This window comes from Salmo salar, chromosome ssa02 (assembly GCF_905237065.1).
Source record: "Salmo salar chromosome ssa02, Ssal_v3.1, whole genome shotgun sequence".
Lineage (NCBI taxonomy): Eukaryota > Metazoa > Chordata > Actinopteri > Salmoniformes > Salmonidae > Salmo > Salmo salar.
Genome location: NC_059443.1, coordinates 44,826,081 through 44,851,102, shown reverse-complemented (window position 1 = coordinate 44,851,102; position 25,022 = coordinate 44,826,081). Strand labels below are relative to the sequence as shown.

Below are 25,022 nucleotides of genomic sequence, written 5' to 3'. Positions count from 1 at the left end.
TGATGTAAATTCGTGATGTCAATTAGCCTATCAGAAGCTTCTAAAGCCATGACATCATTTTCTGGAATTTTCCAAGCTGTTTAAAGGCATACTCACCTTAGTGTATGTAAACTTCTGACCCACTGGAATTGTGATAGATTATTTCACTTAGAATTCACTATGTCTGTCAACAATTGTTGGAAAAATTACTTGTGTCATGCAGAAAGTAGAGGTCCTAACCAACTTGCCAAAACTATAGTTTGTTAACAAGAAATTTGTGGAGTGGTTGAAAAACGAGTTTTAATGACTCCAACCTAAGTACGACTAGAATTTATATATAAATGCCTGGATTATTTTAATTTTGGTGAATCTCTTATACAATGGTATAGCAACACCGGGTGTAAATTTCTGAGAATTTCTCAGAAAGTATTGAGCTGTCAAGAGGAGTGAAGCAAGGCTGTCCGTTGTCTCCATATCTATTTATTATGGCCATCAAAATGCTAGCTATTAAAACTGGATCCAACAAGAACATCAAGGGGTTAGAAATCCAGGGATTAAAAACGAAAGTGTCAATATATGCTGATGACTCAAGTTGATCATTGAGATCTAGATCCCTTTTCTAGCAACTCTGGACTAAAACCAAATTATGGTAAGTGTACCATATTACGTGTTGGATCGTTAAAAGACAACGTTTACACTACCTTGAAGTTTACCAATAAAATGGTCTAATGGTGAAGTAGACATACCTGGTATTCATATCTCTAAAAATATAAATCAACTTACCACAACCAATTTCAATAGAAAGTTAGCGAAAATACACAAGATTTTGCCACCACGGAGAGGTAAATACCTGTCTATTTATGGAAAATTACATTGATTAAATCTTTGGTCCTATAACAGTTTACTTAATTCCACTGAAAGCACCAGCTGCTCCGGACGACTGTGTGATCACGCTCTCCGTTGCCGATGTGAGTAAGACCTTTAAACAGGTCAACATTCACAAGGCCGCAGGGCCAGACGGATTAGCAGGACGTGTACTTTGAGTATGAGCTGACCAACTGGCAAGTGTCTTCACTGACATTTTCAACCTGTCCCTGACCGAGTGTCATACCTACATGTTTCAAGCAGACCACCATAGTCCCTGTGCCCAAGAACACCAAGGTAACCTGCCTAAATGACTACCGACCCGTAGCACTCACGTCTGTAGCCATGAAGTGCTTTGAAAGACTGGTCATGGCTGACATCAACACCATTATCCCAGAAACCTTAGACCCGCTCCAATTTGCAGACCGACCCAACAGATCCACAGATGAAGCAAATCGCTATTGCACTCCACAATGCCCTTTCCCACCTGGACAAAAGGAACACTTACGTGAGAATGCCATTCATTGACTACAGCTCAGCATTTTTTTAAAAATCTTTATTTAACTAGGCAAGTCAGTTAAGAACAAATTCTTATTTTCAATGACAGCCTTGAAACAGTGGGTTAACTGCCTGTTCAGGGGCAGAATGACAGATTTGTACCTTGTCAGCTCGGTGATTTGAACTTGCAACCTTTCCGTTACTAGCCCAAAGCTCTAACCACTAGACTACCCTCAAAGCTCATCACTAAGTTAAGGACCATGGGACTAAACCCCTCCCTCTATAACTGGATCCTGGACTTCCTGATGGGCCGCTCCCAGGTGGTAAGGGTAGGTAACAACACATCTGCCATGCTGATCCTCAACACAGGGGCACCTAAGGGGTGTGTGCTCAGTCCCCTCCTGTACTCCCTGTTCACCCATGACTGCATGGCCAAGCATGACTCCAACACCATCATTGTTTTCCGACAACAAAACAGTGGTAGTAGGGCTGATCACCGACAACCACGAGACAGCCTATAGGGAGGAGGTCAGAGACCTGGCAGTGTGGTGCCAGGACAACAACTTCTCCCTCAACGTGATCAAGACAAAGGAGATGATCGTGGACTACAGGAAAAGGAGGGCCACGCACGCTCCCATTCTCATCGACGGGGCTGTAGTGGAGCAGGTTGAGAGCTTCAAGTTCCTTGGTGTCCACATCACCAACCAACTATCATGGTCCAAACACACCAATACTGTCATAAAGAAGGCACAACAATGCATATTCCCCCTCAGGAGACTGAAAAGATTTGGCATGGGTCCTCAGATCCTCAAAAAGTTCTACAGCTGCACCATCGACAGCATCCTGACTGGTTGCGTCACTGCCTGGTATGGAAACTGCTCGGTCTCTGACCTCAAGGCGCTACAGAGGGTAGTGCCTATGGACCAGTACATCCCTGGGGCCAAGCTTCCTGCCATCCTGGACCCCTATACCAGGCGTCAGAGGAAGGCCCTAAAAATTGCCAAAGACAACAGCCACCCTAGTCATAAACTGTTCTCTCTGCTACCACATTTCAAGTGGTACCAGAGCGCCAAGTCTAGGTCCAAAAGGCTTCTTAACAGCTTCTATCCCCAAGCCATAATACTCCTGAAGAGCTATTCAAATGGCTACCCGGACTATTTGTATTGACCCGCTGTATATAGCCTCATTACTTAATAACCTGAAATAAAAAAAATTATATATATATATATATATATATATAAAAATAACAGTAAATACTTTCATAAAACTGCATTGTTGGTTATGGGCTTGTAAGTAAGCATTTCACTGTTGTATTCCGCGCATGTGACAAATATGCGCGGAATATTCGACGACTCGTTTTTTTAAATCATATGAGCAAAAAATATTTCACTTTATTTGGAACACTAAGCCATACAAAATTAAACGTGCCTATTTATGTAATGAATATGAGTTTGGGTGGCTCAAATTATTAAATATTAAAGCATAAAACCTCATTAAAAGCTTCCCTCATATTATATTTAAACACAAACTGGTTCTCTAGTAGATTATTAAGAAAGGCTCATTTGTTCAAAAATTGCCTTTATACAGACTGCAACTTCTCATTTCCGATTAATTGAAAATGGAACTTTGTTCAAAGTATCGCCCTTTCTTAAACAAACCTGGTTACAATTTCAATTTTATCCACCAGAAAATATATTACAACAAATATAATATTTAGGTGAAACGCAAATATACTGATTGATAAAAACATACCCCTTATGGATAATTAATTTTATTATGAATAGGAATGGTGGCGTTATAGGCAGCTATCGAAAATATATGGTAAAGTTTGCTCAATCCAAAGTTACAACCAACCAGGGGCGAAAATCTGATATCAACTTTGGAGGGGACAATTACATGAAATTTTCTCAAGAGCAATTCCTGAGGGGGACACCAAAAGTAGTGCTGTAACACATAGCCTACATTGTAATATGGTAAATGTATATTGAGGAACCAAAGAAATAAGGTGTTTGCCGTACTCCTAACTACCGGTACCCAAAACTACACAACAGCAATACCATTGCCTTTAACAAATCTTAGTTCAGTCACCAGTTTAAGTTGAGAGTGGGGGTAACCATGGCATTTTCCAATTATGTTCCTATTTTACAAGTCAAAAAAATTGAGAACCTTTCATAATGTTGCCAAACAAAGACTCAACAAACTTACCTGAGACTCCGTCTCTGCCAGTCTGTCCCTGCATATCTGTCCCCAACTCTGCTGTCTGTGTGCCATCTGTTGCCTGCTCTGCCTAATGACATCATTGTGAAACATTTCCATTAGAATTTCATTTCTTTCTTATGAACATTTTATCAACTAGTCTGAGATTAGGCTACTAGGGTTCTTACTTTGCGTTTTGGTGAACTGAAAAATACTCTGATGTCCGTCTTTTATTTTTCTGCCATTTTTCTACCTGGCTGGCTGGCTGGCTGGCCACACACACACAGTGTGTAGGTTATTTACAGTAGGAGATGGGCTTCTATCATCTTATATCATTCTATTTGGGCTTCGATCTAAAAGGTAGCTAACAAATGTGAAACGGATTAAAATGACAAGAGTTGACAGCTGTATGAGTTCACCATTTACACAACATATGCTGCAACCTTTTGTAATTTTAATAGTTTGTTTCATATTGGCTGGCTTCCAACAATAGCTGAATTTGCAAAGCAAGCGAGCACCAATTCCGTTTCAGTGGTGTTTGCTATAATCTTTGCTACCCGGGTTAAATAAAATAAATAAAAGTTCCCTTGCGACAATTTAGCTTTTGCAACGAGACCATTAAATATATTTAAGACAATGGTAGAAGAGAGTGTAATTCTGTTCAGTTTGGACTTCAGTTTATCGCTAACCTTATCACAGGGACTTTGAAGCACTAACTTACATCATCTGCATGCTGATCTTGGAATAAATTGACGATAGCAAAGATTCCATCTTTGACGAGGCCACATAAATGGAATAGGTACTAGCTAGCTTAATAGTTAATATTTGCGCGCTAGCTCTGCATATTCAGCTAGTGTGTGTGCGCGATTGACTGGATTAACCTCACGTCAGTTACGTTCATTGAGTGCCTTTCAGACAGTAAACACGACCCCTCTGTTACCTTGCCAACTAAGGAACTGGCAGTGGATCAAACCATTGTGAGGCAAAGGGTGGGGGAGTTGCACTCTTTTGAAACTTAAAAACACGCTATTAAGTGTCTATAATCAGCACAATTGCTTTCATTGCGTATTATTAATATTATTTAAATTACATAGTTATGTTTCAGTGATATATTGGGGGGGACAAATCATATTTTTCCCAGGATGGGGGGGTCGTGTTCCCCCCGTCCCCCCCGGGATTTCCTCCCCTGCAACCAACTGATTGCAGCATTACCGCAGAAATGGAGGCAAGTGGAAGAGGGACAAGGTAGGGAACTTTTTAATCTGCCATATATTAAAAGATAAAAATTGGCTGATAAGGGTCGCCATAAATAGAAAAATATACCAGTTTTATTTGAGGACAAAAATGTTGACAGCTGCGCCAAATAGCTGGGAAGAGATTTTCGATGTACCGATTTCATGGCACTTGGTATATGAACTGATACAAAAAACAATACTTGATTCAACAGTATGAGTTTAAAATTATTATACAAAATTCTTGCCACCAACAGAATGATATATATATATATATATGGCATACAAATCTCAGCTCTGCATATTTTGCTGAGAAGGGACATGTAGCTTCTGGTCACAGGTTCAGGAATGTCAAAAACAATCACAACATTCATTTAAAATTAACCTTACAAATAGCATTGTTGGGTGATTTGGAAAGCCATAGTCAATCAATCATTAATATAATAATAGTTGTCAAGGTTGTCATCTTCAGCTCAAAATTGGTGGATACCATGCGATTACAAAGATTCAAAATTCATGTAAAACATCACAGCATAGTTGAAAAATATATGGCACAAGAGTGGTCTACCGTGATAGGTGGAATGCAGGGCCTGTCCTTGCCGTTCTGCCTCCCTTGGCGAAACCAAAAAAGTAAGCAAAATTATGAAAAGATGTAAAAAAAAAAAATACATATTTTCCAGACGTTGAAGTTCGGTTGAATTTAAGTTCTGAATACAATGTGAAAGGTATTTTCCATCTGTTTTATAATATATTTTACAGGATGTTGAAAAGGCGTCTTTTCCGGACGTTGAAAAATACATATTTTCCAGACATTGAAATCAGGTTCCTTTTCAGTTCTGAATTAAAGTTGAAAATAGGCTACTTATTTTCCATATGTTGAAAATATGATTTTGTAGATGTTGATCTTATCTATTTTATGGATGCTGAAATCAGGCAAATTTGGGGTTCTGAATAAAAGTTGAAAATAACTCATTTATAGAGGTCTATGTTTGGGCCAAAATCACGGCTGATCCAGAAGGACCAAAAACCAATGTCTGTGGATGTGGAAATTAAGTCTGGACTGCACCAAAACAAGCTGTTGGTCCATACTTACTGAGGTGTAACCGACAGATTTCCCTGAAATTCAATTTTATGAATGCCCATCTATGTGGTAAGCCTACAGGATAAAAAAAATAGATTAAAAAAAAAGACAGGACCAAAAAAAGACGTCCAAAAGACGACTGCTCTTGCTTACTGGGGTAGCCTACCATGTTCGCCAGCAATGGAATTTTATGAATGCCCATCCATGTTGTAGGCCCACCGTTTGTAAAACGGGCTGTTGCATTGGCTTTATTAGTCCTGATTCATGTGACTAATCAATTTGTCTATTTATGCTCTGGATATCAGCTACCCAACTTTCAAGCAGTTGTCGTGAGCCTATTTGCAAGGTCTTTACACAGCGGGAAATGCAGGAGTATTTTCTTTTTCGCGATGATCAGCTTGTCAAACATTGATGGATACAAACTCGAAACCACTCCTGGACAACAGTTGTGATTGTCTGTTCCATATTGTCCAGTTTACTTTGACCCGTCCTGTTTTTAAGAAATGTTGTTTAACGTTACAGCACATTTGTTTATTTGATTGAGCGCCATTTAGGTAAGGCTATTTGATCAGAGAAACTTGCATAATGTAAAAAGTGTCCGTCTCATTGCATTGTCATACATTTTATCTCCAGCCTGTAGGCTACAGAAAAGGCCACATAATCTTTCTGCCATATCCTATATCTGCTACATGATTTATGTTAGATTCTTTTTTTACACAATGTTGGTGGAACGCCGCAGCGATGCGTCTCTACAACAGCACCCTGGAGAAGCGCGCTGGGAATGGACAAGCAAAATACTGTAATGACCCGGCTGGGTCATAAAGGAAAAAGAGACGGACTCTAGGTGTGCAGGTCAGAACACAGGTTTATTCCTAAACTGGGCTATTGTTCAGGCCACAGCCCACGCCGCTAAATGCCGAATGTACACAACTATACCAAGTCTAATTAATGTTTACTCCCATAAGAACAGATCAAGGCCCCGAACAGAAAGAGAGAGAAGATGAGACAGTAATCCCTATTTATCATTTCCAAATCCCGCGGGATTACCCATCATACCCCCCCAACCTTTCCCTCTGTCCTGACATATTTAACCCCTGCTAGTAGCCATGAGAACCATAACACACCCACAAACACAGAACACAATACCGGGTCGTTACAATACTTTGCGCCTCTGCCTTTGATAAAGTGAGCACTGCTTGTCAGAGCGGCATCACCTACAAATCCCATATGCAACTGGTTAAGAGAAATTGTTTGGGGCAGGTTTTGTGTGTTTTTGGAGATGCATCTTGGTCAATTTACCTCAGAATATTCCGCCTTTGTCAATCTACCGCCATAGACGGCGTTCTAATCCTTCCTAATGAGCGGGCCGGCCATGGTGGGATGGTCTGAGTAGTTGAGGGGTGGGATTAAGGAGCTCATTATCGGTAATGGTATTACTGAACACGACATACATTGCATACCAGAGTAACATCTAATGTATGCAGTGGCGACAGGTGGGCCCCACATTTGTTTTGAGCCCCACTTTTTATTTGGGGGGGCTTCCTGTTTCGCATGTTATTTTGGCATTAATATGGGTCACATCATTTTGCAAACAATGTAACAAAAAAAATATATACTGCTCCAAAAAATAAAGGGAACACTTAAAAAACACATCCTAGATCTGAATGAAATAAATAATCTTATTAAATACTTTTTTCTTTACATAGTTGAATGTGCTGACAACAAAATCACACAAATAATCAATGGAAATCCAATTTATCAACCCATGGAGGTCTGGATTTGGAGTCACACTCAAAATTAAAGTGGAAAACCACACTACAGGCTGATCCAACTTTGATGTAATGTCCTTAAAACAAGTCAAAATGAGGCTCAGTAGTGTGTGTGGCCTCCACGTGCCTGTATGACCTCCCTACAACGCCTGGGCATGCTCCTGATGAGGTGGCGGATGGTCGCTTGAGGGATCTCCTCCCAGACCTGGACTAAAGCATCCGCCAACTCCTGGACAGTCTGTGGTGCAACGTGGTGTTGGTGGATGGAGCGAGACATGATGTCCCAGACGTGCTCAATTGGATTCAGGTCTGGGGAACGGGCGGGCCAGTCCATAACATCAATGCCTTCCTCTTGCAGGAACTGCTGACACACTCCAGCCACATGAGGTCTAGCATTGTCTTGCATTAGGAGGAACCCAGGGCCAACCGCACCAGCATATGGTCTCACAAGGGGTCTGAGGATCTCATCTCGGTACCTAATGGCAGTCAGGCTACCGCTGGCGAGGACATGGAGGGCTGTGCGGGCCCCCCAAAGAAATGCCACCCCACACCATGACTGACCCACTGCCAAACCGGTCATGCTGGAGGATGTTGCAGGCAGCAGAACGTTCTCCACGGCGTCTCCAGACTGTCACATGTGCTCAGTGTGAACCTGCTTTCATCTGTGAAGAGCACAGGGCGCCAGTGGCAACTTTGCCAATCTTGGTGTTCTCTGGCAAATGCCAAAACGTCCTGCACGGTGTTGGGCTGTAAGCACAACCCCCACCTGTGGACGTCGGGCCCTCATACCACCCTCATGGTGTCTGTTTCTGACCGTTTTGAGCAGACACATGCACATTTGTGGCCTGCTGGAGGTCATTTTGCAGGGCTCTGGCAGTGCTTCTCCTCCTCCTCCTTGCACAAAGGCGGAGGTAGCGGTCCTGCTGCTGGGTTGTTGCCCTCCTACGGCCTCCTCCACGTCTCCTGATGTACTGGCCTGTCTCCTGGTAGCGCCTCCATGCTCTGGACACTACGCTGACAGACACAGCAAACCTTCTTGCCACAGCTCGCATTGATGTGCCATCCTGGATGAGCTGCACTACCTGAGCCACTTGTGTGGGTTGTAGACTCCGTCTCATGCTACCACTAGAGTGAAAGCACCGCCAGCATTCAAAAGTGACCAAAACATCAGCCAGGAAGCATAGGAACTGAGAAGTGGTCTGTGGTTACCACCTGCAGAACCACTCCTTTATTGGGGGTGTCTTGCTAATTGCCTATATTTTCCACCTGTTGTCTATTCCATTTGCACAACAGTATGTGAAATTTGTCAATCAGTGTTGCTTCCTAAGTAGACAGTTTGATTTCACAGAAGTGTGATTGACTTGGAGTTACATTGTGTTGTTTAAGTGTTCCCTTTATTTTTTTGAGCAGTATATATATATCTCCAGCCATTCAAAAGCTTGGGGTAAATTCGAAATGTCCTTGTTTTTGAAAGAAAACAATTTGTCCATTAAAATAACATAAAATTGAATAGAAATACAGTGTAGACATTGTTAATGTTGTAAATGACTATTGTAGCTGGAAACAGCTGATTTAATGGAATATCTACATAATGGGCCTCTGTACACCTATCAGCAACCATCACTCCTGTGTTCCAATGCCACGTTGTGTTAGCTAATCCAAGTTTATCATTTTAAAAGGCTACTTGATCATTAGAAAACACTTTTGCAATTATGTTAGCACAGCTAAAAACTGTTGTTCTGATTAAAGAAGCAATAAAACTGGCCTTCTTAAGCCTCTTAAGGATCCGCTCCTTTTAAAAAAAAATTAGCCTAAAAAGACATACCCAAATCTAACTGCCTGTAGCTCAGGCCCTGAAGCAAGGATAAGCATTTTCTTGGTACCATTTGAAAGGAAACACGTAAATTTGTGGACATGTGAAAGGAAGGTTGAAGAATATAAAACAAATCTGGTAAAAGAAAAAAAAGTTGATTCGTATCTTTTTTTGAACTATCATCTTTGAAATGCAAGAGAAAGGCCATAATGCATTTTCCACCACAGGAGCAATTTTGATTTGGGCCACTAGATGGCAGCAGTGTATGCGCAAAGTTTTAGACTGATCCAATGAACCATTGCATTTCTGTTCAAAATGATGCATCAAGACTGCCCAAATGTGTCTAATTTGTTTATTAATAACTTTTCATGTTCAAAACTGTGCACTCTCCTCAAACACTAGCATGGAATTATTTCACTGTAATAGCTACTGTAAATTGGACAGTGCAGTTATTTTAACAAGAATTTAAGCTTTCTGCCAATATCAGATATGTTGATGTCCTGGGAAATTCTCTTGTTACTAACAACCTCATGCTAATTGCATTAGCTTAACTGTCCCGAAGAAGTTAGACCAGCTGAGTATCTGGAGCATCAGCATGTGGGTTCGATTACAGGCTCAAAATGGCCAGAAACAAAGACCTTTCTTCTGAAACTCATCAGTCTATTCTTGTTCTGAGAAATGATGGCTATTCCATGCGAGAAATTGCCAAGAAACTGAAGATCTCGTACAACACCGTGTACTACTCCCTTCACAGAACAGCGCAAACTGGCTCTAACCAGAATAGAAAGAGCGGGACGCCCCGGTGCACAACTGAGCAAGAGAACAAGTACATTAGAGTGTCTAGTTTGAGAAACAGACACCTCACAAGTCCTCAACTGGCAGCTTCATTAAATAATACCAGCAAAACACCAGTCTCAATGTCGACAGTGAAGAGGCGACTCTGGGATACTGGCCTTCTAGGCAGAGTTGCAAAGAAAAAGCAATATCTCAGACTGGCCAATAAAAAGGCCAGCATCCCGGAGTCGCCTCTTTACTGTTGACGTTGAGTGGCGTTTTGCGGGTACTATTTAATGAAGCTGCTAGTTTTCAGCTGTGCTAATAATTGCAAAAGGATTTTCTAACAATCAATTAGCCTTTTAAAGTGATAAACTTGGATTAGCTAACATAACGTGCCATTGGAACACAGGAGTGATGGTTTTGCTGATAATGGGCCTCTGTACACCTATGTAGATATTCCATTTTTTTTTTATTATCTGCCGTTTCCAGCTACAATAGTCATTTACAACATTAACAATGTCTACACTGTATTTCTGAACAATTTGATGTTATTTTAATGGACACAAAAAAAAAAGTGTTTTTCTTTCAAAACAATAATTTCTAAGTGACGCCAAACTTTTGAACAGTAGTGTGTGTCTCTCTCTCTCTCAATGGTGGTTGGCTGGAAACTAATTAAGATGACAAAACAATGAATTCCTGAAATGGATAGCCTAGCCTCTACTCCTGATGGCATTGTTTGCTTTTAAATAAGCCAATAAGGTTTGGGAAGATTGATTGCAGACATAAGAAATACGTGATAGGCCTACATATTTTAAATTTACCTCCATAAGTCAATCCGGGGTTAAAATGAATCTACTGTGTAATGGTTATAATGTATTATCCTTGTTGGACCCTGCAAACAGACTGTCTTTGTATTGAGAGTGAGGGACAAAGAAACATGGTTAAACACTGCATTCATTTGGACCATCTCTATGATCACAAACCCAGGAAATAAAATAAAAACTGCTTACACAAGAGCCACTTTAACATTCAAACACATTGCCCGAAAAGCACACATCACCAGTGACTGAATGAGGGAGGTCTGGGCATTGTTATGGTACGAGGATATGTATAGTTGCTCGGGGCTATGCAAAGGTACTATTTAGTTGTGCACAGAGACTTAGTGTGTTTCTGTTTGTTAGCTCACACTACCTCCCGGGTGGTCTTCAATGTGCATGGTGAGGTAATGGCCAGGTGTTTTACTCACACGTTCACCAACTCTGCAGTTACTTTATAATCCAAATTATGAACAGTTTTCCTGTAAAATAATGTTCCACATTTGATATTTACTCATACATACTTGACACAAGATAGAAACAGAGCACAGCATTTAGTTAGCAGGAAAGTAAACAGTGCTTGAAAAACAAGATACTTTAACACCACACACCTAAAACACTGCAGATTAAAGCAGAATATGAACTAATTTCCATACCATACTGCCTGTAGAGTGCCCTCCTGGTAAGAACCGTGGGTACTGTGTACCTTCATTAGCATTTGTCAAGAAAGACAACCCTTAACTTTTCCCCTTTGGGCTCACAACGTTGGAATGCTTTGAATGACTGCCATTCCTGTAAATGGTGTAGTTGAACCAAAGAGGATTCGGATAGAAATCCACTGACCATTGGCTATACCTCAAAATAATATTTTTTGGATGGTTCTGGGCTATGCAATCACTTGACTATCGAGCCAGTGATTTCTATCTGAATCCTAGTAGGGATTTAATTGGACAGGAACATTCCGTCACGTCTAGCTTCCCAAATAGAATGGAAGTTACTTAACTTTAATTGGAAAGTATTTCAAATCAATTCATCTTCAAGGTAATTCTGCCACCTTTAAAAGATCCAGTTAGCCTTTTCTCACCTCTTAAGAGTAAAATTTGGACAGTCAACAACGGCTGCTGCCTGTAATGTCTCATCTGCACAAGCTGACAGAGAACTTCTTAATGTATAAAAGGTGACATGTAAAGTCTTGCCTGTGTGGTATGGTTGGTGCTGGCTGTGGCAGGATAACCTCTGTCTGCATGCATGTGTTTGAACCTGCAATGAGTGAATGTGCGCGTCTCCATTTCGTGACCGTGACTCTCTCTGGTGCCCAAATACCTCCACATTCCTCAGTCTCTGGAGTTTAAAGGACCTCAGTCGAGAAAGGAAAACAGCAATGCAAGACATTTTATTCAGCTGTACATCATGAAAAATGTTGATCATGTCCACCTAACAAGTGCAATACTAGTGAGAGAAATAGCAAGTGCTTTAATAATTATATTAAAAAGGAATAAATACAACTAAACAAGCATAGCAACACTGTGCAGTGGGAGGAAAGTAGAAACACAAGTGTTTAAAATATAACCAGCAAAAAGGATATAGATATGTATATATAGCCTAGTTACTATCAGTCAAAATAAGTCTGTTTAGTTGGAGTTCTACATACCATCCTATTTTGAAGGGAAAATGTTATATTACATATTACAGAGAGCCCTCTCACAAAGCCCATCTGAGTCATGATTCTCAGTCCATGGAACGTTGATCTACATGAAAAGGTGTAAAAACAAATAATCAGACACTGCATTGCAGGGGCCATGGGCATGCGTGGTGGCAGAGTGTGGGTTGTCATGACTGAGGCTAGTAAGAGTCATGACTGGTGTAGAAGTCTGGACAGTACTATGGGGGGGGGGGGGTTGCAGGCAGGCTGGAGCCCCCGGAACTACAGAGATGCTCATGCATATCTTGCTCTTGACAAGTCACAATGCCTCAGTCACTGTGGGGCCCTGGATCACATAGCGGTCCTCTTAAATGTCTGAGTTGAGACTGAGGTTGGCCAACCTGGGGTCCGAGCTGATCTCATACCTGTAATGGTAGCCCTCCATGTGGTCCCTGCACGCGTCCCGAATATTGTATATCCACCGCTTTATCCCCTTCCTGTTGAGGTAGAGGACCAGCAGAAATATCACTCCGATCAAGGCCAGCACCATGCCCAGGAAGACATACGAGGTCTCCAGCACACTTTTCATTTCACCTGAAAAGGTACACTCCAACTCCAAGTCTTCTATCTGGAGCAACGGTAACTGCCGCAGTACCTCAGGGTCAGAACAGGTCATATTCTGCTTGTCTGTGACCTGCTCGGAGCTCTTCAGCCAGCGAACAAGGTCCTCGATATTGCAGTCACAGAGCCAAGGGTTCCCTGCCAGATGCACCTGAAGCCCAGGCTTGAGGCTTAAGTCCATCAGTGTAGCGTTGGGTAGTTCCCTCAGGGCATTGTCCCTCAAGTCTAGCTCACGGAGCGGAGGAACACTCAGCGTTCCGTTCCGGATGAAAATGAGAGAGTTGTTTTGTAGGTTGAGGATGGTGAGGTTGGAGAGGTGGGAGAACATGCCCTCAGGGAGGACAACCAGGTCATTGTTAGACAGGTCTAAGCGGGTAAGTTGAAGGGCTCCGCCACTCCGTAGCAGGCTGAAGAACTCATCCATGGAAGTATGGTTGTAAAAAGCTCTGCTGAGGTTAAGATCCAGCAGTTTGTTGTAATCAGGGAAGGCTTGAGCACTAAAATTCAGAATCCTGTTGTTACTCAAGTCTAGCAGCCTGAGATTTGGCAAGTTGTTGAATACATTGTGCCCCAGCAGCTCCACCTGGTTTCCCGTGAAATACAAGTCTGTTAACTGCTCAAGAGGCACAGGGAAAGACCCAGCTGTGAGATGGGAAATGTTGTTCCCAGTAATAAACAGGGTTTTAGTGTTTGCTGGCAATGATTGCGGAACCATGAATAAGCCCTGGTTCACACATTTTACCGTGGGCGTGAAACAGACGCATTTGTCAGGACAGGCTGAATTTGAAACAAGGACAGCAAAGAAAAACCACAAACGAAGCAGAGTCTTATTTTCCAGGGATTCTTCAAGTTTACAACATAACAATGAGCTCACAAAACGCATTTTTTCACCCGTGGTTCCAATGAATCTGACTGATGAAACAAACCACAGCGCTTATTACGTGCACAAATGTTTTTCCCCCTGAGTCAATCCACGTTCTAGTTCCTGTCCTCCACGTGGAAAAGGCTACTTTTCAACCTTTTTCCCCGAAGGAAATAGCTCCACTTCCGATTTAAACTGGGAGGCAACGACTACATTCATTAGCTAAACAGCATCCTCGCAATACATTTTACGCAGAGAAAAGTTTTTGTTGCCAATCAGTCTCTCACCATGATCCTCGTGTTTAGTGGGGCTTTCAAATCCGGTTGCAGTTCGTTTTGATCGCACCGTTCTCACTAAAATATATTCGCACACGCTCGAGTCAGCCTTTGAAGTGAAGTGCGTAAACAGCCATTAGATTTCGAGGAGTCCCAATAATGCCCAGAACACACGATACAACAAAAGTATCTGGAGCACACTTGGTCCAACGATGCTTCCCTCGAACCAACTGAATACACTCTTCTCCAAGTGGAGTATGCGAAAATTAGTCGGCGGCGGCACAAACCACTGCAAGGGCTATACCATGTTCAATTACAACGGGTGAGCAAGGAAACTTCTGTAAATGAATGTTGTCGTTCAACAAATGAAATATTTGTTATATATCCTTGTTATTGCTCACATTTATTATTTCCTTTATTTATGTAAATGTGTATACAATCACAATATGTGCAGTCTCTATTGGGCATTTCACTGTGGTCAAGAAAATGATATGGGTGTGAGCCAAATCAACTGCCGCTTCATAGCTGAAGTAGTTTAGTCTAATCTAATGAAAGGTTTTCGATCCAAAATCAAATACATCATCAACTATACTCAATTATTAGGAGAACTGTAAACAAGTATTGCATATTATTTAACATTGTAGATATCAGGGCCACTCAGCATTAGCGGTTCTGGGGTGGGGGCAGTGCCCCTGTGACAACAATTTGGACCCCCTTGTGGCCCCCCAAAATGTGGAGTATGAAATAATTTTTACATAACAAATTTTTGCTATCGTTCTTTTTTTTACATCCGTTATTAGACAGTGGCAACGATGATGATTATGAACATGGTATTTTGCCTGCTAATGCCTGCAATGCAGTGAAGAAAACGATATGACAACAATCACTTCTAATGTAACTGGCACCTCTAACAGTACAACTGGCCCCAGCTTGCCCCCCCCAGTAGAAATGGTTTAGAACCGCCACTGCCACTCAGCCAATGTGCTGGAGAGCTAAGGGAATGCAATTTTAAACCTCAGAAAACAAGAACCCATTAGTCTCAGATTTTATGATTCAATTGAAAGATTATTATCAAATGAAAATCCATCACTTTTGTTGTGTAATGCACTTCCTCACTTAATGTACGCTATTATGTGCTTTTAGAGGGTAATGACAATCAAAAGATAATGTGGGTGGTTTAATGTACTATAGCCTACTGGGCTGCAATGTTTTGAATAGCCAGCAGTAACATGTAAGCATAGCCATGGGAAGTAGGGGTGCTGATGGTGCTGCAGATAAAAATATATATATATATAATAATTAATAAAATATGACAATATTTTTTGTCCCACAAAACGAGTGTACTAGATCCCCCTCACTCGACAGCACCCCCAACCCAAAACATCTTCCCGCGGCCGTTCAGTACATGTGTTAATTTAGACAGTTATCATTAATTTAGATGAGTTAACAGCCGATATATAATCCTAATTGATTGATGAGGAGCACATTGTCCCCTGGGTCCAGGGCATAACACTGATGAAGTTGGGTTGGACAGAAACCAAGCACTGCTGTTAGTGTGAAGAAGGCTGTGTGTGTGTGTGTTTGAGAGAGACAGTACATAGGTATACACAGTAAATGTCATGCTCTTATACATGTAGTTACATTTACGTCATTTAGCAGATACTAAATCCAGAGCGACTTACTGGAGCAATTAGGGTTTAGTGCCTTGATCAATCATGGGCACATCAACAGTTTTTCCACCTAGTCAGCTAAGGGATTCAAACCAGTGACCTCTTGGTTACTGGCCCAACGCTCTTAAACGTTAGGCTACCTGCACTGTAATTACTCTTGTAATAACATTCTATTAAAATGTTAATTGATAATAACCTATTAACATAATTTTTAGTAATCCATTGTAATGGTTTTGTAATTACATAAGAGAAACTTATCCCCTTTTAAAATAGCGAAACTGCTGGTCACCAGATCTTCCGGTTCCAAGTCAGAACTTAATCTGGTCCAAATAAAGGAGAGCAGCATAAAAATAGTTTATTTCCAAAACGGTTAGATATCCACCAATTTTTCACATTTGTGTTTTTTTCATCAGAAATAAATGCTTATGGGTACCTTTATGTGTGTGTCAAATTTTACTGTTATCAGATTTTTACTTCATAGATTTTAGATGTTTATTAAAATGTTTTTTTTTTTTTTTGCAAAATGCTCTATATATCCCATTGTTTAGCTGGAATAGAATGTTTGTATGCTGTATATTTAACATATAAATTCTATCCATAATAAATGTAGCCTCATGCTATAGCGTTTAGTTGGTCTCGTCCCAAATAGCACCCTATTCGCTGTATTGTACACTACATGTGACCAGAGCCCAGATCTCATATGACTGTTAAATATAGGCCATTTTTTTCATATTTAAGTCACAAATACATGTGTGCAGGTCTTTATTAAAAACGTAATTATGTGTCACATTTAACTATGTAAAACTTTGCGGTGCAACTTTTTTTCTGAGAGTGAGGCAGATCGACACTACATGTATGTGGACACCTGCTCGTCGAACATCTCATTCCAAAATCATCTGCATTAATATGGAGTTGGTGCTCCGTTTGCTGTTATAACAGCCTCCACTCTTCTGGGAAGGATTTCCACTAGATGTTGGAACATTGCTGCGGGTACTTCCTTCCATTCAGCCACAAGAGCATTAGTGAGGTCGGGCACTGAAGTTAGGCGATTAGGCCTGGCTCGCAGTCGGCATTCCAATTCATCCCAAAGGTGTTTGATGGGGTTCAGGTCAGGGCTCTGTGCAGGCCAGTCAAGTTATTCCACACCAATCTCGACTGACCATTTCTGTATGGACCTCGCTTTGTGCACGGGGGCATTGTCATGCTAAAACAGGAAAGGGCCTTTCGCAAACTGTTGCCACAAAGATAGAAGCACAGAATCGTCTAGAATATCATTGTATGCTGTAGCATTTAGATTTCCCTTCACTGGAATTAAGGGGCATAGCCCGAACCTTGAAAAACACCCCCAGACGATTATTCCTCCTCCACCAAACATTCGGGCAGGTAGCGTTTTCTTAGCATCATCCAAACCCAGATTCGTCCGTTGGACTGCCAGGTGGTGAAGCGTGATTTATCACCCCAGAGAACACATTTCCACTGCTCCAGAGTCCAATTGCGGCAAGCTTTACAACACTCCAGCGGACGTGGGGCATTGCACATGGTGATGTTAGGCTTGTGTGCGGATGCTCGGCCATGTAAACCCATTTCATGAATCTCTTGATGAACAGTTCTTGTGCTGACGTTGCTTTCAGAGGCAGTTTGGAACTTGGTAGTGAGTGTCGCGACCGACATGCTACATGCTTCAGTACTTGTCGGTCCCGTGCTGTGAGCTTGTGTGTCCTACCACTTCGCGGCTGAACCGTTGTTGCTCCTAGAAGTTTCCACTTCACAATAACAGCACTTACAGTTGACCGGGGCAGCTCTAGCAGGGCAGAAACTTGAGGAACTGACTTGTTGGAAAGCTGGCATCCTATGACGGTGCCACATTCAAAGTCACTGATCTCTTCAGTAAGGCCATTCCACTGCCAATGTTTGTCTATAGAGATTGCATGGCTGTGTGCTCGATTTTATACACCTGTCAGCAACGGGTATGGCTGAAATAGCCAAATCCACTAATTTGAAGAGTTGTCCACATACTTTTGGGCATGTATTGTATCTCGTTTTGCAACAAAATGTGATTGTTTGTCTCTATGAAATAAAACCATCTAGTGATAGATTCCAAACAAATACATGTCTGTCCTTTAAAAAAAAAAAGTTTATTTATTTAACCAGGCAAGTCAGTTAAGAACAAATTATTATTTACAATGACTGCCTACCGGGGAACAGTGGGTTAACTGCCTTGTTCAGGGACAGAAGGACAGATTTTTTATCACGTCAGCTCAGGGATTCAAACCAGCAACCTTTTGGTTATTGGCCCAACACTCTAACCACTAGGCTACCTGTCACCCCTTTTAGCAACCCACCCCATGCCATGATTAGATTCTGAAAAAACACACCAATCTCCTTCCTACGTTCTTTAAACTTAAAAAGCCTATTTACCAACAATTCTGAAAATTCATATATAGCGTTTTGCATTGAAACTCTTCTTAACTACACAGGCATAGGTACTGAAGAATAACCTTTCTGGCTGCACTCTTTCCTCATTAGTGGTGGTTTCTAATGACTGGCCTCCTGATCTTAGTCAGTAGCAGAACTGTTTTCCTGGGATTATGCAGGATAATGCTGCTATTGTAGCAAAAAAAGTAAATGTGTGACTAGAGAAGGAAAGATTCATCAATATGTAATCATGTGTCAAGCCCTGGTGTGAACCCAACGTATAACCCTAGCTCTACCCTTGACCCCTTACCTATTCTTATCTGGAGCCCACGTGACCAACATTTGAAACTAAGAGATGTGGAGGAGAAATAATTTTTCCTTTTCAGGAACCTTCATGCATTTATTAATTAAAGTCATTATTTATTATTTTCAAGTTGTAAACCCCCCAGGACCAGATATACCAGTGATGAGGAAAAAAACATATTGTGTTGATTAAACAATAAATACATTAATGTAATTAGTCTACCCCCATCTCATAACTCAGAATAGATGTCACTTTTCGTTTATTAAAGGACAGCCTATTTCTCCAAGCAGTGACGTCAATCATCGAGAGGAATTATTTTGACAGTGTGCCAATCATCTGTGACAGGGGGCGCTATCAAGGACCTACATATGTGTCTAGAAGATATGCGTTCTCCCGTGACTGCTGCACATATCGTTGTTCATATTTTTAATGCAGACATTCAGTACATGTGCGAGTTTACAATTGAAAGTGCTCAATCAACTCCACATTGACAAATGCAACCAGACCTCTGAGGTTTTGATCAGACTTTCGTATGGTAATTTCAATGCCGATTACGATGACACGGTCCAATTGAAAACGTGATTGCAAGATCTCTCAACCAATCAGAAGTCTCCGTGTTACCCAGCCTCACTCCTTTTTTGGATCCTTACATAACTGCGGAATAAGGTTTGTTTTTCCCAAATATCCAGGTTTAATTAGAGCTTTCAGCCATGTATATTTTTGAAACGATGACACGGTGGGTGTGTACCATTGGAGCAAGCTTCATCACCACTCTCGTCTTCATCTAGCGGCAGGTGAGAAAACGAAATGTGATCGTGGTAATCTATTTTCACTGCAACTCGCTAGCATTGCTAATTTAACTGAGTTTAGCGATGATGTGTCAGTAACATCATTCAGATCTCGATGGTCACATCAGGGTAACAAGCCAACAATACGTATATAACAAGTTTAATTTAGATTCAAGTATTTGAGATTGTCCAATGTGTTAATGGTTTGTAGCTAATTTACAGTTGGCCAAGTTCAAATGCTTGCTAGCTGTCAATGTAGTAGGTAACTAGCCAGGATTTAGAGAAGGAACGCTTCATTCGCTCGTAGGAAACTGTTAAATCATGGTGTAAAACTTTGGTGTACATGCAAATAACTAGTTGCAATACCACTGGATTACATTGTAGCTAGCAGCCCAGTGAGTAAAAAAAATGTAGGCCAAATGTCTGGTGCTAGTCTCCTAAGAGACTTAACGTTAATAACTAGCTAACATAGTTGTCCTAAGTAGCAAGTATGCTAGATGGAAGCAGCAACGACTGTATCCGCTACTGACTTAGCTACGTAGTTAATCAACATATGTTAGCTATGTTAACTACACCGTGGACATTTGATGCACACCATACATCTGACAGGTATTTTGCAGACCAATGCATCTTTATTTAAATACCTTTTTATTATATCTAAAAACATGTTTTTCAATTTCACAACTCCAAGCTGTGCATGTTGTGAAAACAGTCAGTTTCAAACTGTTTCATGTTCCTATTTTGATACCCTTATTTGTTTATTTTCGTGTTACTAAAACTTGTGTGCAGTGTTTTTGGCCTGGAGTCAATATGGTTAGCAGGGCTACTATTATAGGCATAGTAGGGTCAAGTCAATCGATCCTTGCTGGCTGTCCCTGGCTATCTGGGGTGCTGAACTGCACTCTGACCTCTGATGACCTTTCAACATAGATTAAACGGTTAAAACCTAGCAAGCCATGTAGCATAGTACAGTTAAAGAGCAAAATTGGTACGTTGGATTTTCCAGAGCATGCATTTGTTCTTGGCACTTTGAATAGGCCTGTTCTGTGGAGTTGTGGACAGACATTTAGTGCATGCCAGGTTTATGTTGTGTAGCTATGAATCCAGTTGTTTTCTCTGCCTTGCATGTACTTCCAGTGTTTTACAACTAATGACTAAGTCCACCCTTTATTCCCCAGGTTCCCAATACAATTATGGCGTTTTGAGAAGGGTTTTGTGTTTTTTTGGGGGAAAGGGGGTCTTTCCCCTCAATTTGGATGGACTATTTGAAGGGACTTTCTGGAGGGTTGTTGAACCTGCCTTTTGTAAAATATTGTATATATATTTTTTGAAGTTGGAAAAGGAGAGATTATTTTTTGTAATATATTTGTATCTTGTTTTATATAAGTGTAGAATTTATATAATCGTTTATTTATTGAATTCCTGATGCCATTGTTTGTTTCAAACACATTTGGTTGTGTTGAGCTTTGGGTCTACATGGTGGACTAAGATGACCTAAAACAAGGCCATGGGGTTGCTAGGGTGCGGTGGAATCTCAACACAAGCACAATTCTAGCACCCCAAAACAATCTCCCACCTTTTTCTATTTTCTTCAGCGAGCAGCTACTTACAAAACATTATAATTTCAAAGTCACATTGACTTGACCTAAAGCATTATTTTAGGGTTTGTTGTACAGAAGGGTTGCTGTTTCAGTGTTTGTTTTAGAGTTGGGAGTGGGGGGAGCAGGGTCTCCGTGACTGGGTAAGTTTGCTGCTTTAGAGCGGGGAGTTTACTGCAAGGTTTAGAAGTCTCTCAGGATGAGCGTGGTGATGGCAACCCCGGACTGCACGCCAAAATGCCGCTCCATGCGGCATGCAGATGAAGTGGTGGCGGCTCTGACGCGGGGTTCAGAGGGGCGACTGCGGGCCTTCCTCAACGCCCACTGCCACAATGCGGCCACACTGAGGGACGCCTTCGGTCGCACGGCCCTGCACCTGGCCGCCTCACTGGGCAAGAGGGCCCTGCTGGAGTGGCTGCTGGAGAGCAAGAGCGCTGACCTCATGGTGAAGGACAAGGAGTCTGGCTGGACCGCCCTGCACCGCAGCATCTTCTACGGACACATCCACTGCCTCATGTCACTCATTAAGGTGAGTCTCCCTCTGTTTCAGGGATTCAGAACTAATGTTTAGATGACTGGGCCTCCTTTGGCCGCTACATACAGTGGCAAGAAAAAGTATGTGAACCCTTGGATTTTATAACTGGTTGACCCACCTTTGCCAGCAATAACCTCAACCAAATGTTTTCTGTAGTTGCGGATCAGACCTGCACAATGGTCAGGAGGATTTTTGGACAATTCCTCTTCACAAAACTGTTTCAGTTCAGAAATCTTCTTGGGATGTCTGGTGTGAACCGCTCTCTTGAGGTCATGTCACAGCATCTCAATCAGGTTGAGGTCAGTATTTTGTAGTTGATTTTGTTAGTTTTGTGTCGTTGTCCTGTTGCATCACCCAATTCTATTGAGCTGCAATTGGCAGATAGATGGCCTTGCATTCATTCTCCTGCAAAATGTCTTGATCAACTTGGGAATACATTTTTCCGTTAACGATAGCAAGCTGTCCAGGCCCTGAGGCAGCAAAGCAGCTCCAAATCATGATGCTCCCTCCACTATACTTTACAGTTGGGAAATTGTTCTGATATTGGTGTGCTGTGCTTTTTTTCTTCTCCACACCGTGTTGTGTTCCTTCCAAACAACTCAACTTTTTAGTTTCATTTGGCCATAGAATATTTTGCCAGTAGTGCTGTGGAACATCCAGGTGCTTTTTTGCAAACGTCAGATGTGCAGCAATTATTTTTTTTTTGGACAACAGTGGCTTCTTCCGTGGTGTCCTCCCATGAACACCATTCTTGTTTAGTGTTTTATGTATCGTGGACTCATCAACAGAGATGTTATTATGTTCCAGAGATTTATGTAAGTCTTTAGCTTACACTCTAGGATTCTTCTTAACCTCATTGGGCCTTCTGCGCTGTGCTCTTGAAGTCATCTTTGCAGGATGGCCACTCCTAGTGAGAGTAGCAACAGTGCTGAACTTTCTCCATTTATAGACAATTTGTCTAACCGTGGACGGATGAACATCAAGCCTTTGAGATACTTTTGTAACCCTTTCCAGCTTTATGCAAGTCAATTATTCTTAATCTTAGGTCTTCTGAGATCTCTTTTGTTCGAGGCATGGTTCACATCAGGCAATGCCTCTTGTAAATCGCAAACTCAAATTTTGTCTGTTTTTTTACAGGGCAGGGCAGCTCTAACCAACAGCTCTAATCTCGTCTCATTGATTGTGCTCCAGGTTAGCAGACTCCTGGCTCCAATTAGCTTTTGGAGAAGTCATTAGCCTAGGATTTCACATACTCTTTCCAACCTACCCTGTGAATGTTTAAATTATGTATTCAATATAGACAAGACGTACAATAATGTGTGTTATTAGTTTTAGCACATTGTGTTTGCATATTGTTGTGACTTCGATGAAGATCATATCAAAGTTTAGGACCCATTTATGCAGAAATCCAGGTAATTCCAAAGGGCTCACATACTTTTTCTTGCCACTTTAAATGATTGCTATGTGGAGGAAGACATTTCTATGGCTTCCATTGGCAGTACTTTTGTTCTTTAGCTACTCTATTCTTAACCGCTACATCACTTGCCTACAGCTAAATGTAGTTATAGGGATATAATATACTGGCTCTAGTCTAGAATGGTGCTTCTGTGTTGCAGCATGGTGGCATTCTCTCCACCCAGGATAAGGAAGGCCTCTCTGTCTTGGACTTAAGCATGAAGGACAGACCAGCACACGTGGTGTTTACAAAGACGGGTGAGGATCGCTTACAGTTTCATATCCATCTCTCATTTAGACAATGCATGATTAAAAAGTGAAAAGGCGGATGTTTCTTTAAAGCACATGGTCAAGACGGCTGTCAATCGTTGTTGTCTACCTGTAGAAAATAGTTTGAAGTCTTGGCTAGGGATGCACGATATATCGGTGAACATATCGGAATCGGATGATATTAGCTAAAAATGCCAACATCGGTATCGGCCGATGTCTAGTTTAACGGCGGTGTTAAAAACTGATGTCAAAGGTACCGTGCATACCTATATAACGTAGGTACATGACATAATATTGGCAAGTAAAATTTTGCGCTACACGTGCAACACAGAGTTCCTAACCTAGCCCACACAATGTCTGTTTGGATCGAGCAGTCATTTTGAAAGAGCAAGAACATTTCAGCTAGACAACTCAAAGGCGAAATTTATTAAAGCCAAGATAATGGAATTCATTACCCTTGACAATCCACCGTTCTATGTCGTGGGTGATGTGGCTTTCGCTGACTGGTCGAGCATCCGTACACACTACCAAGTTCGCTATTTTTCAGATGTTGCCCTACCGGAGTTACACAGTAATAGCGTCACTGCTATTAGCTTCATGACATACATACTATGGAACGCCGTTTGGGTCATTGCGTGTCAGAAAAGATACAGTAGCACTGTCAAAGCTGTACAAACAAGCAAACACAGGCCACGAACGATGTGTTTACAATACCGTGTTGGTAATAAAGCACCATTTGTTCGACCGCAACTTCTGGGGTATCTAGCTTTAGCTTGGTACCAAGCTAGCACCAATACATCCAGCCTGAAAACAATGACCAGTAGAACCTGCAGTCATTTTCATTATTCTTAGCAATGATTTAGGAGTCCTTGTGAGTAATATTAGCTAGCCAGCTACTTAACCCTGTTGCCCAAAGCTAACGTTATAAGCAGCCAGCTAGCTTCATCTGGATAGTGAGGTTCGACCGGACCGGGTTATGTGTTGTGAAGCTAGCCACAATAAAGATTAGACACAATAGTGGAATTTGCAGTCTGCCTTCAAAATAAGTGTCATTGACAGTGATGCGAATTTAATACAAATAGAATTATGCCATACTTTTATTTTGAAGGCTAACCGCAAAGTCCACTATTGTGGCGATTCCTTATTGTGGCTAGCTTCACATAGATGGGTCAGACGACCATTAATTAAATAAGTCTTATAAATTAGGGTTATTTTAGATGACACCTAGCTATATAGTTAGCTAGCTAACTATAGCTACTGAAACAGATGTCGTTATATGACGTATCTTTTTTGACACGCAAAGAACCAAATGGCATTCTATAGAAATCCTGGTGGAGAATGAAACGACTGAACAAATGAACAATGAAATGGCACAGCAAGTAAGTGAAAGAAATAGGTTTTGATTATATTTTACTGGTAATGGGGACATGCGTAAATGCCAACAAATTAACTTTTTGGTCAGTGTGGTGTGTGTAACCTTTATTTAACTAGGCAAGTCAGTTAAGAACAAATTCTTATTTACGATGAGGGCCCGGACGACGCTGGGCCAATTGTACTCAACCC

General features: G+C 41.4%; 2 protein-coding genes across 3 annotated transcripts in view; one reads left to right on the top strand and one right to left on the bottom strand.

Moving 5' to 3' along the window:
* Positions 1-12,401: 12,401 nt before the first annotated feature.
* Positions 12,402-14,688, bottom strand: tpbg (trophoblast glycoprotein). The gene has a single exon (XM_014168503.2). The coding sequence runs from the start codon at positions 14,168-14,170 to the stop codon at positions 13,034-13,036; it is 1,137 nt and encodes a 378-aa protein (XP_014023978.2). The 5' UTR covers positions 14,171-14,688; the 3' UTR covers positions 12,402-13,033.
* Positions 14,689-19,319: 4,631 nt separating this feature from the next.
* LOC106583864 (inhibitor of Bruton tyrosine kinase) overlaps positions 19,320-25,022 on the top strand; it is a 43,675-nt gene continuing 37,972 nt past the window's right edge. The window contains exons 1-3 of one of the 2 annotated variants that reach the window (XM_014168485.2): positions 19,320-19,607; positions 20,780-21,728; positions 23,351-23,447. In XM_014168485.2, coding sequence (XP_014023960.1) covers positions 21,399-21,728; positions 23,351-23,447 — 427 coding nt within the window. In that variant the 5' untranslated portion in view covers positions 19,320-19,607; positions 20,780-21,398. The remainder of the gene's footprint in view (positions 19,608-20,779; positions 21,729-23,350; positions 23,448-25,022) is intronic. The other variant, XM_014168492.2, reaches the window with a different exon arrangement.